The following is a 17713-nucleotide window of genomic DNA, read 5'->3' as shown; positions in this document are numbered from 1 at the left end:
ACATGAATATCCTTTCTTGGGAAAAGGTTACTTTTTGATCCTAGTTAAATATGCTCTCTTTGTCACTGTACATCCATCCATCCATTCATCCATCCACCCACTCATTTTCTACACTCACTTGTCCTATGCAGGGTTGGAGGAGGGTCTGGAGTCTACCATGGAGGCTACAGGCACAAGGCAGGGATGAGGCGCCAACCCATCACAGGACACACACACACACACACACACACACACACACACACACACACACACACGTGTATCTTTGTGGGGACTCTCCATGCATTTCTATAAGCATAATCCAAATCCCAACAATGACGACCTTTAACCCCTACCTGGACCTAACATTAACCATATGTAGCCAAACAAAATACAAGACTTTTAGCATTTAAAATTTTTTGATTACAGTTACAGATTTTTATAAAATTGGAGTTCCCTTTGTGGGGACCGAAAAAATGCCCCCACATCATCAGAACAACAGGTTTTTATCACATTGCGGGAACATTTGGTCCCCACAATGTAATGTATATCTGCCCACCCCATACCTCTCCTCTCCACACACACACAAACACACACAGACACACATACTTTCACACCTACAAAGAATCTGGCAACCCAGAATCTTCTTAGCATATTTATGGACTGTGGGGGAAAACTGGAGATCCAGGGGGAATTCTGCCTCTCATTTCACTTAAAATTTATGGTAAGGAATCAATGCATTAAAGAGGCAGCTCTGCCGTCAAAGTTACTTAAATCTTAAAAGCCCTGACACACTGCACTCTCTGGCAGACTGACACACTGCGCTCTCTGGCAGACTGACACACTGCACTGTCTGGCAGACTGACACACTGCGCTCTCTGGCAGACTGACACACTGCACTGTCTGGCAGACTGACACGTTGTGATAGCGGCAAGAGCGAAGGAGGCTACCTTAAAGGGAAAAACACTGCTCTGATTGTAAGCTCCTTAAATGACTTACAGAGGCATTAAACAAGCACCAAAAAACATGCAACCTGGAAACACAAGGAGGTCTGAAGCTGGATGATAAAGCAGACACACGGTGGGTAGTTTACACAATAACTAGAGGCACTCATGCATCGGACAGGACTCAAGTAAGACATAGGCAATGGCACACACGACAATCAGGAACAGCACCAGCATTAAGAATAACACACACAGGGGCTGATTACAATTTCCCAGCATGCTCCAGCGCTACAATACACTAAAAGCACCTGATTTACGATGCACAATTTGTAATAATACAAGCTGATATCTTTTTTAAACAAGAAAAACAACACACAGAGTGAGGTGCTTGTTTTCTGGAGACGTTCGGGCCTTGTGTCCTGGAAATGTTTCAAGAGGCCAGTCCTTTTCAAACGAGCTGTCATCCAGGGCCTATGTTTGGATGATTAATAGCCATGTTTGCCAAATCAGCAGGGGAAGCCCCCAAGTTCTCCCAGCCCGAACACTTTCCGTCAGAATAAATAGCAATAATGTTACTTTGTTGAAAAGCAGCCCTGTTTGGGTGAAACACAGCATAACTGTCCACGGATGCTCATCCCAGCTTTGCTCTCTCTCTCTCTCTCTACCTGCCACTCGCTTACCACCCGGGAAAATGGGATGAGCTGCACTCTGCAGGAAGCTGTGTTTCTGCTGTCTATTTTTGGACAGAATGCATTCTCCCACACAAACGCATCACTGTAAAAACAGCGGTAATAGCTACTGCCAGGCATTCCTTGCTTTTACACTGATTCTTAGCGTTTGCTTTTGTTTTGAAGAGAGACAATCGTCTAGCAGGAGGCTGTGACCCACTAGTAATGACATCCGATTTGGACAACCATCCATCCGTCTTGTGATGGCTTATCCTGGTACCAAGGGACTTGGAACCTATTCCACCCAGCACTGGCCTCCCGGCTGAGGTTTACCCTGAACCGGATGCCAGCACGTCACAGGTGTTTGACAACCAGCGCCATCTAGTCGGTGTCAACTCCCAGCAAGCATAAAGAGTGAACATGTAAGCTGTATTTTTCTAGAATGTTCCTTCTGGGTCTCTAGGCTTCCCAGCGGCAAAAGCCTTTTATTGTTAACTAAGTATATAATGACTAATGGAAAAATGTTTACCAAATTAAATGACTGAATCATATTATTTAGTCATAAAACCAGGGAACCCCCTGAATTATGAACAGGATTTTGCCCCATTTCGCAAATATCCGACCCAGAAAATATATCCAGTGTCACAAGTGATTAACTGCAAGTGGCGAAAAGAGTCCGATGTCTGCTGTCCAGAAATTATTACTGGGTCGGCACCGTGGTACAAACAGCCCAAACATCAGAAAGAACAGCAGACACATCGCTGGTCAGTCCTCACACAGTTGATCTAGTTGCTCCCTTCCACTGTATAGATCAGCCCCCCCAGGGAACACACGGCCGCTTTAGCCTGCTGATGAGCCATGGGTACAGTCACCCTTCATCATTTATACTCACGGAGGGGGGAGGGGTAAGTGGCAGACGTGGCCATGGCTGCCCACACACCTGAGAATCCATATCTCCGTCACACTCTCACACTCACTTCATCATCTCCTCCCTCGAAAGTGTGTCCCTGATGTATAAGCTTGGCAAGAATGGATGACACCTGTTCCATGCCATGAGGAGCTGTATTCCTCTCATACGACGTGTGACGCTGTGATGTCACGATGGCACGCAGCCATTCAGCACTCCTCAAGAAGCTGCAGGAGCTCACAGCATTTAAGGCAGCTGCAATGCAAAGCATGTTTTCATACGTTTCAGAAAAAGCATACAGCACAAGAGGAGTGCAAAGAGAGCTTGCTTATTGTGTTATTTTGTTCAGGGTTTAGTAGAAAATTCCCAATGATTTAGCATCTTTGTGTGTCTGTATCAAATGATCTTTCAAATGATGCAATAAGGAACTGAAATGTACCACTAGAATGTGCTACACGTCTAACAAGTACAGTATGTTGGATTAAGGGACAAAGCATGGCCTGTGACATGAAGAAAGTACAGTAACATTTTACTTTACTTTATCATGCACTATAGATACCTTCATAATATTATGTAATATTATAATGGTCAGTATAGGAATTAATAAAGCTTTACAACATCATCTATCGACAGTCATACGACATTATACTGTTAATTATGATACTTTACAAGCTCCAATGAAGCTCTCATCTAATAATGCACTATAGATACATTCATAATGCATTATAATGGTCAGTATAAGAATTAATAAAGCTTTACAACATCTTCTACTTACAGTCATAAGGCATTATACAGTAGTGTTGATTGTAATACTTCATAAGTTCCAATGACACTCATCTATAATACACTGTAGATACCTTCATAATGCATTATAAACATGGCTATAATGCGTTGTTCCTTTTTATAAATACTTATAGTCATGTTTATAATGGGGGGTGGCATGGTGGTGCAGTGGTTAGCACTGTTGCCTCACACCTCTGGGACCCGAGTTCAAGTCTCCGCCTGGGTCACATGTGTGTGGAGTTTGCATGTTCTCCCCGTGTCATCGTGGGAATTCCTCCGGGTACTCCGGTTTCCCCCCACAGTCCAAAAACATGCTGAGGCTAATTGGAGTTGTTAAATTGTGCATGTGTGAGTGAATGCTGTGTGAGTGTGCCCTGCAATGGGCTGGCCCCCCATCCTGGGTTGTTCCCTGCCTCGTGCCCATTGCTACCAGGATAGGCTCCGGACCCCCCGTGACCCAGTAGGATAAGCGGTTTGGAAAATGGATGGATGGATGGATGGATGGATGTTTATAATGAAAATACATGCCACTAGCATAAACAACAGAGACAACACACATTTACACCTAACTCATTTCTTACTTCTTCGTTGAAAGATATTGAAAAGACTTAAAGACATGTATAGAAATATAACAAGTGAAAAGCACAGAATGGCAATACTCTGTTATTTGTATGGAATACTCATAGCTCTGTCATAGACAGCTCTGTATGCTCTTGCCCTATAAAGTCACTCATTTCTCTAGACTCAGACAACCCTGGCAGTGAAGTATAACATTTTGTTCCCACACCACAGAATGTATTCATTCCAAGAGAATGCTAAGTCAACATAGTGCCCCTCAGCTACGCCATCGTAACTGAATTATCATTTCAGTAATTGCTGACTTCCAAAATGAAATGTTGCCATTCAGTGATTTTCTTACCCGGGGGCATTTTTCTTTAATAGCTACATTAAAGTAGTTCAATGAATGTTTCCAAGTTCAAATTGTAACTGTTTCTGTTGGCCTGTGGTCAATGCTTGATTTGAGGCTGATCGTGTGTTTGAAGGGCAAGGATATTTCCTGTCATTGCTGAACTGAAATCGATCAGTTAAGGTTTACTGGTTACTTGCTTTCCAGTATTACTCAAGACAAGACTCTGAGTTCAGAATTGGTTTGTTGCAGTGGGGGGGGGGGGGGGCAATGGCCTTTCTGTCAGCTTTTCTGTGCGTTGAAGTTCTGGCCAAGCGAGTGCTGACATCTGTCCACCTAAGTGAAAATTGAGAAATGAACGAGTCATTAAATCAAACAAAAGAGCATAATGTGATCTAAGCTCTAAACTCGAGGAACAGAAGCCGCAGCGCAGCAAGGAAGCGGGGGAGCTGCAGCCTACCCAGCCTGAGACAGACTTGGGGCCAGGAAATTGGGACAGTGTCGTCAATGCGACCGCATGTGAAATTAACAGAAGCAGAAGCTGGTACCAAAATAATCGTCACTTCGGGGACACAGGGTGGCTCTGGAACAGTGCCTTCAACTGGGACACCTCACCCAATACCAAAGGATGTTACATTATAACGAACACAGATTGGGATCCCCACCATGCAAATTCAGAAAGAGAAGATTCACGTCCCTTTAAATAAAATGAGCAGCAAAGCAGTGATTCCAAAGCTGAAAATCATCAAGTTTCACCATTTTAACTACTGATGAAGCTTAGCCAATGATATCACTCATTTGTCAGGCGGTATAAAGGGTTAAAGGCAACCATCGTATTTTTATGAGCAGGTAGGTGGGAAGGTCACTGCACCCTCTGCAGCGTCGCAGGACAACATGCAGCGAGAGGGCTGTATCGACCGCTAATCCTCCCACTCTGTCAGCAATCGATTTGGGAAGAAGCTAAACTTCGAGCGTCTGCAGCCTAGTGAGTGCAGGTACTGAGATTTACACAGAGACCCAAGCAGAGGGGGCACCTACCGCTGCTCTGTTTCAGAAATCACAAAAGCTGCAAACACGTTCCAATGAATGTCATGTAGACTCATGGCGACCTTTACAGGACAGCAAAAATCATTCGGCATGAATGGAGAGATTGATCACAAAGCAATTAAAAAAAACATGTGTATTTGTATTATTTTTTTCATTTTTATATGTCACACAAATCAATTACTACCTGGGTGCTTTGAAATATCAGCCAACTAAATCACACAAATCTGATGAAATTCACTTGAGGTGGAACATAGAGGATTATTTCTGATCTGAATGACCGGCAAGAAGATGCAAACGGATCCATGTGACATACTGAAGGAAATAAATGGGAACTTTACTCTTTTATTGGAATTTAAAACAATGGAAGAAAGGACTGAACAGCAGCCATTTAGGCTCTCCTCAGTTTGTGCCCGTAGCTGGTTTTAGGAGGATTTAGTTTGTCTAAGATGGTTTTAGATGGTCATGTCCCAGCCAGCTCTTGCTGCTCTTTGATGGGTTAGTTGAGTAGTTCTCCAGCTACTTGTGTGGACAGCTGGAGATGGGGGTGAAGTGGGGCTGGGATTCAGTGAACAGCTCACCGGGCTGCATAAACCATACACCGAACCACCCATACATCCATCTATGCATACATCCATACATCCACCCAGACAGTACATCCATCATAACCGCTTATCCATTACATGGTCTCGCAGATCTTGGAGCCTGTCCCTGGAAACTGGACAGAATGTCAGCACGTAACAATACAGGTTCTTAAAAAAACTAACTTTGTGATGTTACTGAAATCCTTGACTCAGCTCTGGTCTCATACACTCCAGTAAACAGTTGGATTAACTAATGAGGCCCATTCATCTTCGGTGTCTCGGATGCTGCTTCCCACACCAGCCTGACCTGTTTGCACCTCCCTAAGATTGATCGCTCCTTAGAATCATTTTTAGGGGTTTTGAGGCTACACAGGAATAAAAGGTTGAACATCAACAGAAGTCATCGGCGGACTCTTGACTGAAATGGAAAAAAAGACAAACATTAAGTGCCTACATCAAAGGACGCATTCTTTCAAAACCCGCTCTATCTTGAACACAGCCAGTTTCGATAATGAAGTGTATTTCTGTATAAAATGAAGATATATTACCCAGCATGCTTCCCTTCCCCAGCAATAAGAACACAGCGTGGTCGATTAAACGAAACACAAGGCGCAAACAAGGGTGTCGTCTGCGTGCTGTACAGCCTCATCACTTACATCCTGTTCGGGGGGGGGGGGGGGGAGATGAGGGAGAGGCGAGGGGGATGCAGAAGGGGCGGCCGTGAGAGATTCTCCCTCGCTGGTGCATGAAGCAGTGTTTCGCCTTAATAAATTAGTCACTGCTGAAGCGCAGCCTGTCGCTCCGACCTCAGTGGCGCGGCGTGGGAGGAGGCTTGAATGCTTTCGCCGCCACTCTCGTGTACCAGCTGTAAAAGGGCACAGATCTATAGCCACGTTACGCTGGCGAGCGCAACACAAGCAAACCTTGAAAGATGAACTTCGTTGAATCATCCGGATCACGTAATAGCTATTTAACCTAAGAATGTGTGTCTCAGTGACAAATCAGAACCTGCACTGGGTGATCATGCAGCCAGGCCTGAGCCCCGAACTTTGCACGACTGAGGGTGTCACCGTTTGATGGTGCAGCCCTGGTGCAGCACCAGGAAGCAGGCAGGTCCACTGAGACTGGAAGCAGATTCTTACTCGTCATCTGATACTTAAATGTTTCTCAAATATTATACATGTCACTAAATGACTGTTTGGCAGAAAGACTTTCAAGGCTATCCTGTGCCCTAGAGGCAGCAGGGTAAATGGCGTACACCTGCAATGCGATAAAAACCTGTTATTTTGACTTTGTGAGGAGCGCAAAGATCTGTGAATGCAATCACAAAAGTAAAAATGCCAAAAGTCTGATATTTTGTTTGGTTACTTATGGTTAAGGTTAGGGCTGGGTAGGGGTTAAGGTCGTCATGCTGGGATTAGAGTTTTCCCCATAGAGATGAATGGAGAGTCCCTTGTGTGTGTGTGTGTGTGTGTGTGTCCATGTCCTCTCATTTTTGTGCTGCTTTGATCAGGTTGCCCAGAAGTTTGTGGTTTGGTAAACTGGTGTCCCTAAATTTCCCATCGTGTTCGCTGTAATAAGCTGTAATACACTGGCATTCATCCTGGGAACCCCATAATACAGAAGGCATGCAGGCGTGCACACAGAATGCGCACGGAATGCACACGGAATGCAGTGCACTGTGCGACAGACTTTACTCCTATTTATTTACATCAGAATTTTCTGTCAAACCCAGTCAAAAACAGGGCACACACACACACAACCACACACATTCCAGAAGCAATTTACTGTAGAAATGTCAGTTAACATTATTTACCAGATGCATTTGGGTGGAGATCAGAGTACCTGAAGGAAACCCACGAGACATGCTGGAGAACGTGCAAACTTCACACACACACAGACACACACACACACACAGACACACACAGACACACACACACACACACAGTGCAGGGCGGGATTCAACCTCCCAACCCTGCGAGGATGAGACAACATCTATTTTATAAAAGTAATATAGAGAAATAAGAGAACTGTCAGTCCTGCAAGGTTCAGAATGGTGTTTGAATCTGGTGACCGACGCAGATTTAGACTTGAGAGTCGAAGCAGGTTAGATGTGTGATGAGTTAATGTGGGAATAATTATGTGCTTCAGCTAAATGAGAACCTGCTCACCCAGAGAAACCGGAGAGCTTGTAGCGCGACATGCAGATGTGGTTTATAATGAGGAAAACACTTAAAATCACAAGGAGAAAACCTTTTAAAATATCTTCTTGAGAAAGTCTCTTTGGAATCTTTCTAATTATTCATTTTCTAAACAACAGGAAGACAAATGGAAATGTCTGCGTCCATCTTCCTCCTGTGTTCATCTCAGTTATTTCTGAATACTCAAGTTCTGGGTAAGTTATGAAAAATGAGCAATGGAGCATAATTTATTCAAGCTATTAAATTCCTCCATCCATGCTCCTGAAATTGCTTTCAAAATAAACATTTTTCAAAGTTCTATGGTATGCATCCATATTCTATCTGCATCAGGGAAGAGGTTAAGGCACACCAAAAATGTAATGCCAGAGCATCACTGGGCACACACACACACACACACACACACACACACACACACACACACACACACACATGCACACGCACATGCATACACACACACACACACACACACATATGGACACACATACACACGCACACACACACATGCAAACACACACACATGCAGTGAATCCCCCTTTAAATTAGATTTTATTTATTACCTAAATAATGTAACTCTGTATCCACTGCATGTAGGTACCCATCCGCAGCAAACAGCACTAAATAAACCCAGCTACTGTAATAAACTCCATAGCCCCAAGCCCTGCACTTCCGTAAAACTGCGGAAGGCCAGATCAGAAGGTCGCTGGTTCACAACCCGTGGCTGGCAGTGATGTCACCATTGGACCCTTGACCAAAGTCCTTAACCCCAATGGCTCCAGGGACTGGCTGACCCCACTGTCTCGATTATTTGTAGGATGAAGGTACCTGCTAAATAAATAAACAAACATAATGTAAATGCACCCCATCCATTACTGCTTATCCAGTGCAAGGTCACAGAAAACCCAGAGTCTGTCCATGGATGCAGAGATCACAAGAATGATATTCCTGATGGGAAGACAGTTCATGATGATCTTACAATGCTATAACTGCAGTAGGTGGTCTGAAGGTCTGGACAGAGATCCATGATGCCAAAGGATAATAGTGAGACCCAAGACTCCACAGCTGTCCCTGAACACTCATTGTCCTACTTGTATAATTATCACTCACAGATGAATGCTCCTTGTCATTCAGGTTTCTATGATAGCTCCAGTGCAGATATTTCAGGCCAAGGAAGGACTGAGTAAATGAGCCGGGACATCACAACGCATCACGGCGCCAACGTGGACAATGGGCTGGTCCAGGCCAAGCATCTCCCTGAACAGTAATTAAGCTGTACAAGTAAAGGATGGCTTTGCCATACTTTCGACATACAGTGTGTGACTGCTTATGTAAGGAGGTAAAAGACATTCCAGCTTCCTCACAGATAACCGAAAGATCCTTCGGGATGTACGAATGTTATGAAAGCGTATTCTGATGTGGAGTTCGCTTCCGGCATCAGGTCAGAGCTACGATGCAAAGCGCCCACTTCAGCTCCGAGAACCAGTGCATCTGATATTTATACGGCATTTTTATGCTCCACCTTAAAATTGTTTGCACGCCCTGTCACTACCTGCCAGACGCTTGCCGACTTGCAGCTGTCAGATTCACTGCAGTGCAGACAGCAGACTACACCATGGGGCACAGGAATAGATGCTCTGAGGAATGGGCTGTTTTTTAAAGAGACATTAGTTACTCAGCAGGAATGGGATCAACAAACAAACAAAAAAAAACTAAACAAGGACAGAATAAAGGTTCCCTTTTTGGCACAGAGAAAACTCCAAGAAATAAAACACACCAACAGCAGAGGTGTTTACCCCGACTCAAAGCTTGGACTTGTGTGCCCCCCTATGATTTGGGGGCCCCCTATTGGTCACAAACAGTCACTACACTACAGCAGGGGGCCCGAAAGTGACTTCTTGAGTGAGGCCCTAGAGACAACAAACCAGCTCCCACATATCAAACCTATCTAAGCTCAAAGCAGAACAGAGCACATATATTTTTAGTTTCTGCTGAAAATGATGGGAAAGGTGGATAAACGAGCATGAATACTGCACTCATCTGCTCCTCCATCCCGAGGAAGCTGCAGGTGTACGCCATTGTACCCTGCTGCCTCTAGGGCACAGAATAGCCTTGAAAGTCTTTCTGTCAAACAGTCATTTCGAAAGCCTGTTCTAATTACCTCCCGCTCACAAATGAGCCGAGCTCTGCATTGCTGATATACCTGCCAATAGCAACTCGCTAAGTGATCCTGGATCTCTGAACATCCATCGCAGCTCCGAATTCATTCTATTCTCAAGCCAAAAATTGTACACCAGCCATTTAAGGGTCTTCTTCAATTTTAGTGGATTTGGACACAGCTCCAAATTTGAGTTTAGAGTATTCTGCGACTGAACAAAAATCGTAAGAATCAAGACTGTAACCATAAATTATACTGGTGTTATTTGATATTGCATTTGTGTTTCAATAGATGTGCAATGTAGTTAGAGCACAGAGCAACAATACTTGCAGGTAAATTTGAAGACTTATTGTTCTAAATTGATGTGCCTTAGAGGAGTTGCTCCCCCCAGTATATATATATAGCAAGTATCTATAAGATGGGGGGCCAATAATTCCAAGCATAACCCAATGGGCCCGCAGACACATACAGTGAGGGACAGAGCATAAATAAAACCACACCATCCCCGATAAAATCTGCTACAGTTATAATTGGAGATGATTAAAATGCTGTAGTGACAATGATTTCACCCCCATCAGAAATACAAGACAAATTCTGTTCAGGGTGGACCGTGTAAAACACAGGACCCACAAGAGCAAAGGAAGCCTGTTTAGCTTGGCTGCTGATTCTTTCGCTGAACACAGACCAGGAGTGGGCAGGGATCTCGGATGCTCTAGTCGCCCAGAAGCAGCAGATTGATGGTTTGGTGGGGAGGGAATGACACCTGCCTGTGTGCGATCCCAGGTGATGACACAGCGAGGGTTTTCCGGATGGACGGCGGGGGCCAGTGCCTCAGACAGAGCAGGCCTCAAAAATAGGCCTCTTATCATAACGAGTCAGCTCACGGTTTTCGCTTCCTTTGTATGCCCCCAAATCTATTATGTTTCTCAGCTTGGGGGTTGGGGGACCATGCACATAGGATCGAGTGTGGTAAAAATATATATAAACAATAAAAAATTGTCATGTAATGTTGGAATAAAATCAATGAGTCACTGTTACTACACTATGGTCTCTTTGGTATTCCTGCATTACTTGGGTCGGGGGGTCTGGACCCTGTCATGGAGGTCATGGGAACAACCCAGGGTGGGGCACCAACCCACAGCAGCACCCACCACACAACAAACCACCTCAGGGGTGAGAGCCTGAGTACAGCCATGGGGCAGGTGATACCTCAGCACCACGTAAGTCCAAATACATCAGTGTGAGGTTTTTTCCAGTGGCTGGAGTACCAATGCTGCCACCAACCCCAAGTTTTCCTTAGAGGACCTGCTTGCGGGGCTGGATGTAGATTAACGTCGTACCCAGGACGAAGCAATTGCAGGTTGTGGGCCTCGCTCAAGGGCCCAAAGGAGTAGATTCGCTCCAGGCATTTACGGGATCTGACCCAGCAACCTTCCAGTTGCTGGCACAGATCCTCAGCCTCAGAGCCACCACTCCACCTGACATAAATCACAATATATTGTTAAAGTATGATGGAATTTTCTCTGTAACACCAATAAATACAAGAAATATCACTGGCCATAAAAGAAACAAAAAGCAGGCATTTAATATCCAATAAGTTCTGTTGGGGCAGTAACACAGTGGCTCGCCTGCAAGGTTACAGGCTTAATTTCTGCTTCTGGTTCTGAATTCGCCATCGGTACAGAAACCTGCAGTGCTATCACATCATCGGGTGCATTAAATACAGCTGCCCAAAGCTCGTATACATAATTAAAAAGCTGACTCACGTTTCAAAAGGTAGGTTTAGTGGCAGACTTCTATATGTTATTCCTTAGGTAGCCTGGCCAGCCTGCTGAGTGACAATGAGCTTAGATCCCCCCGTCCATGAGACGAGGCAACAGCATCCGGAAATTAATCCGAGATCCTGCTGAAGTACCCCCGACTCTCACTCACCAGGTCACCTTCATTTTCACGTCTAAAGCTAATGAGAAGTTCCACAACACGTACAGAAAGAAGATCCTGACGCACCATCACATGATCCCATCTAATCTCTTCTCAGGCCATTACAAAGACCCCCCTCTGGCTTCTGGATAAGGTGTGTGACACCAGGAACCTTTCTTCCAGCCCCCCGGGTCCAAACCATACTGACATTCCAAATATCATGGGCGATATGCAGCCCCCAGCGACCCAAAGAGCACAGCACTGACACAGGCCTCATTAGTCAGACCGCGGCCCCCTGTGAACCCCCCCCCCCCCTCCCCCCCGCCATTCCGCTCAGCAGAACTACAGCTGTAGCAAATTATTATAATATCATATCATTTTTTTCATATCAGCCAAGCCACATGGCAGTAGATTATGTATCCTGACTGAGGGGTAAATCGCTTGTGTGCGACACGGGGAAACACTGCGGACGATTAAAAAAAAGCATCAAACTTGATAAGGATGTATTTCCATACATTTACCTACATATACATCATATATAAACAATTTCAGTATGCACAGTATTCATGACATATATCCGCCAGCTGTCTTTGTTCTTAAATGAGCATTACATTAAAACATTTGTATCTCTACGTAATAATTTAAATTAATTTAGGATATTAGTAAGACCTTTTCTCAGGACCTGTGTTTGAAAGAATATAGAGGAACAATGGCTTCTTCGTTGACATTCGTGTATCCCCCACTGTGGGGGTAAAGGGGTATATCAGGGCACAGAAGACGGATTCCCCCAACGCAGCGACCCACATATATGTGATGCCGTAACATACATGGCCTGCATTGGGACAGCTGATATAGGAGGAATGCATTCCTTTACAGCTGGATATAGAACAGCGACTCGTGTTCAGGAGCAGATGTGAGGGGATTGTGACTCGTGTTTGCCTCAAGTACTATAACCAGTGCCACAGTAACTATTCATACAGCCCACATATGAGGAGAAGAGGCTCTGTGACCACACACACAAGCACAAGTACACACACGATGCTTAATTAATTTCGTCTCAGCTACCACATAATGAGCCTAACAGTTACAGTAAGTCCTGCCAACACGACACTCAGAATTAGTACGCAGTGGCATCAGCCTGCCTCTTGGCCGTGCCTATTTTCCTCAGAATTTACTCGATTATGCTTGGCCGGATTTTACGCTCTAATTCTGGCTTATAGACAGTAACGGGCAGAAACGCTGATACATAATGCTGAGCGAATGTTGGAAATGTTTTTTTTCCTGTTCTCTTCCCATAACGGAATGTATTACTTGATTCCACCGGTGCTGACGGGCTGCACACCAAATGTGCTTGGCTCAGTGTCCATAACAGCGAGTAAGCATGAAGATCGGGGGAACCGGCCCCGGAGGCCAACTTTCCAGTGCCGGCGATCCTCGGGGCCAAGAACGAGTCTCTTTCTTTCCGGCCCATGCACTATGCGGCCCCATTCATCAGCCTGACATTTTGCTCCATCCACCTTCCTCTCTTTGCTTTGCTTCATCATCAACAGCCTGAAAGCATAAAAAAAACAACCCTTGCTGAAAAATGATCTATGTGCTAATGAGCCTATTGCACAAACATTCTGAGTTTCAGTTTGGCGGTTTTTGATATATTTTTTTTCCCTTTTTCGAAACTGGGGTGACTATACTGTTATCACATTTGGCCTTATCGGGCTTATCAATATATTAATGTGTGCTGCTTTCTGCCATTGTCTAAAGTTAATAGTAAGGTTACACCACACGTCTAATCTGACTTAATATTTCATGACTGGCAGACTGAGGTCAGGACGCATGCCAGTAACAATATCCTAGTCCCATGATGAGTGGAGAGACCTGTACGCGTTCATCAGTCACACTGCTGCCTGTTTGTGGCTCGGGACGACAAGAGGACCGTTGAAAACCAACTGTATGTGACACAATGCAGGTATGTCCTTGTTTGCAGTTATAGCTTTGCTCTCTCCGCTCGTGGCTGCGAGCCGCTCCTGTGCCGAATGCCCGCGGTCTGCCTTCTCCACTCTGTGTGATGTGTGTCACAGCCAGCAGCGTCCGCACCTCGCATTTCTTCTCTTCCAGCTGTGTTTCTGCAGGCTGCGCACTCACCAGTGGTGCTTCCTGCTCTTCAACGTGCTGCTGTTCCACGCCTTGCTCTTCGGGGCTGACTTTGTGGAGGAGTGTCTCCTCCAGCCCATGCCGAGGACCTACACGGACGTGAAGGTGCTGGAGGTCCGTGAGCGGGCTCGCAAGCTGGACCTGAGCAGTGCCAGGGCCAACGACTCGCAGCAGTATGTCATCAGCAGCCCGCGGGCCTGCGCCCGCCGCGATGTCTTCCTGCTCACGCTGGTCTTCAGCGCCCCGGAAAACGGAAGCCGGCGTGAGGACATCCGCAGGACCTGGGCCAACCGTACCCATATTCAGGGGTTCATGATCCAGACACTGTTCCTCCTGGGCTCCAGCCGGTCCCCCATCACCCAGGCCACCATCAGGATGGAAAACAAACGCTACGGAGATATTATCCAGGCTCGTTTCATTGATTCTTTGAGAAACCAGACCCCAAAGACGGTTCTGGCCATGAGGTGGGTGGTGACGTACTGTCCCATCGCCCGATTCATCCTGCTGACGGACGAGACCACGTTCGTTAACCTCCAGTCTCTCGGGGAATACCTCCTAACCCTACGTCGCCATCCAGAGGATCTCTACCTGGGCCGCGTGGTGCACCAGCAGATGCCAGACAGAAATCCCAGCAGCACACGGTATCTGTCTCTGAGCCAGTACCCCGACAAGTACTTCCCTGACTACTGTGCCGGCTCGGCCTTCGTGCTGTCACAGGACGTGGCTCGCAAGGTGTACGTGGCTTCCAAGGAAGTGGCATCCCCTGTGCCCTACGACGTCTTTGTGGGCCTCTGCGTGCGCCGGGCCGGGGTGGTCCCCATGCACAGCTCCCGCTTCTCCGGACAGAAGCACGTACGCTACAACAGCTGCTGCTACCAGTTCCTCTTCAGCTCGGCCGACGTGACGGCCGCTGAGCTGTCCTCCGTCTGGGAAGATCTGCGAGACACGAGACCCTGCAGCCTGCTGGAGACGTACTCCGGCCTGGTGACCTGCAAGACCCTCACTTACCTGGATAAATTCTCATTTTTCAACACTGGGACTGTAAACGAAGTGAATTTGTATGGCTAATCCCAGAGGCAGACTGTCCAGGCGAGAAACGGTGTGTAAAAAGTTTCCTGCCATTTGCTTTATACAGTAGGTACTATTCACATTAAAATAAAGATAGTCAGTTGTAATGTAGTAACACGTTTTTAAGAAAACACATACAGCAACAAACTTTTCCATTTTAAGTTCTTTATACGAAGCATAATTAATTAAAAAAAAAAGTGCAATTATCATATTAAAATTCATTCTGGTAAAAAACACGTGTTACAGATCTTCTTATAGCATCATTTAAGCTGGGGGTAAATGAGGTTCAGATGCTGATTTAAAATCCACAATTCAAGCCGGATCGCAGCCCTGTGCCTGTGTGACTTCTTAGTGTATGATACAAGTACAGGGATACGTCCCGAAAGACCATAGAGAAGTCAGTGGTAAAAGGAGGAAGCTGTGGAACGGACAGATATGGGGATTATATCAGAACTTTATCAGTATTGCATTATTGCTGCTCAAGCCCTCTTTTGTTATAATGAGATAAAGCCACATGTAATTAGAGAAAAACACTTCAGATGTAATGGCTCATATTACCTTTCATGAAATCAGAGGAAAGCTAAGTGTCATTTCTTAAATTCTTATGATATGATTTCTTGTGTTATTATCTGTAATTCCATGCTGTAGCAGTGAGCACAGAGCAGCAGCAGCCCGGCCCTCAGGGACCCACAGTCAGTCACGTCTTTTCTCCCTCCCAGCTTCTGTCTGCGGGTCCCCAAGGATCAGACTGGGAAACACTGACATAGAGAAAGAAAACTTTAAACTTGATATCTGGTGGCCATGATGGAAAAAGCAGTGGAGAGATATCAGAAATGCCATCGACGCAGAATAGGAGGAACCAAGCCTAAGCCGAACTACAACATTTCTTAAAATATACAGCTCACAGAAAGTCTAAGTACATTTGCGTAATTCAGCAAAAATATTTTCAATTTATTGGTTTTATAACAAAAATCATTGCTTCATTTCTTTACAAAAAATATAGATTGTATTAGAAACAGCCCGAAGTTTCAAAGTAAAACATTCATTTCAGGTAGCAATAAACTGAAGCCCAAATTTTGCTTATAAAAGAGCTATTCTGAGTTTAAAAGTTCAGTGATAAGCAGTCGGCGATAAGCGGTTGGCGATAAGCGGTCGGCGATAAGCGGTCGGCGATAAGCGGTCGGCGATAAGCGGTCGGCGATAAGCGGTCGGCGATAAGCGGTTGGCGATAAGCGGTCGGCGATAAGCGGTCGGCGATAAGCAGTCGGCGATAAGCAGTCGGCGATAAGCGGTTGGCGATAAACAGTCGGCGATAAGCGGTCTCATTGGATGTTTTGTAGTTAGTTACACCTTTGCGATAACCAAACACCACCAAACTTTTGTGTTTAGTATCCCTTTGGGATCCAGTGATTACAATTGCGATTAATAGTAAAATGGCAAGAACAGAACTGAATGAGCAAGTCAAAGAAATGCTGACACTTAATAAAAAGAAAAGGTCTGTGCAGATATGCTAAACATTGCCTGTCAATGGACTTTTGTTACGAAACCCGTGAATTTTCAACCCATCCATCCATCCATTTTCCAAACCGCTAATCCTACTGGGTTGCGGGGGATCAGGAGCCTATCCCGGAAGCAACAGGCACGAGGCAGGGAACAACCCAGGATGGGGGGCCAGCCCATCGCAGTGAATTTGCAACCTTTTTATTGAATTAAGAAAGCATGGCAAGACTTTCTGTGTGCACTGTATACAAAATGCATTGTGGTATTTTTAGTTTAGCATGTAACCAGTGAGTTTTGGATTTTCATTATCTAATTTGCAATTTTATACCAATGATTATGATGAAATAAAAGTCATGCGTATGGATTGAATTTGATCTACAGATTAAATTCAATCATTTAATAAAGTGACATCACTGTACAGCACAGTTTGGGTCTACAGAAGCAATCATGGGCCACAATAATAAATACAGAATCTCAGAGGGTAAATCTGGGGACAGAGAGTAGAAAATCCTAAATTCATGTTCATATGTGTTTCTCCTGAGGTGGGACAGGCGGCGTCATTATGCAGGAAACGGGGACGGTAACCTGGAGAGATAATTTAAATGGTAGAAGCCTGGAAAATAGCAAATAAGCGTGCTGCAAGGTTCATGTCATTACAGCTGAAGTCCAAAGGAAGGGCCTCCCAAGTGCTGCGTGGTGCATTCAGTGCGATGGAGGCTCCAAGCAGGACGCAGTCAGCGTTATTCTGCCCCAGAGAGCAGAGCTTTCACCTTCTCACAGATATTTCCCACCCCTCAGCATAAAAAACCGGAATGGCTGGGAAGCTCTGGCCAACTGCATCCTCTGTGACCCCGAGACAGAGGGTGACCGCGCAACTTTGCCACTGGATAGTGTCAGAGGATGGCATGTGT

The 17713-nt window shown here is 45.4% G+C and overlaps 1 protein-coding gene across 1 annotated transcript; it reads left to right on the top strand.

Annotated features, from left to right (window-relative positions):
* The first annotated feature begins 13960 nt into the window (after window positions 1-13960).
* On the top strand, window positions 13961-15421 carry LOC125746379 (beta-1,3-galactosyltransferase 9). Its single transcript, XM_049020308.1, has 2 exons — window positions 13961-14049; window positions 14199-15421. Exons 1-2 carry the CDS (start codon window positions 14044-14046, stop codon window positions 15300-15302), a joined length of 1110 nt encoding a protein of 369 aa, XP_048876265.1. The 5' UTR covers window positions 13961-14043; the 3' UTR covers window positions 15303-15421.
* The last annotated feature ends 2292 nt before the right edge of the window (window positions 15422-17713 follow it).

The sequence above is a fragment of the Brienomyrus brachyistius genome, chromosome 7, assembly GCF_023856365.1.
Source record: "Brienomyrus brachyistius isolate T26 chromosome 7, BBRACH_0.4, whole genome shotgun sequence".
NCBI classification, from domain to species: domain Eukaryota; kingdom Metazoa; phylum Chordata; class Actinopteri; order Osteoglossiformes; family Mormyridae; genus Brienomyrus; species Brienomyrus brachyistius.
This window is presented reverse-complemented; position numbering and strand designations above follow the sequence as displayed.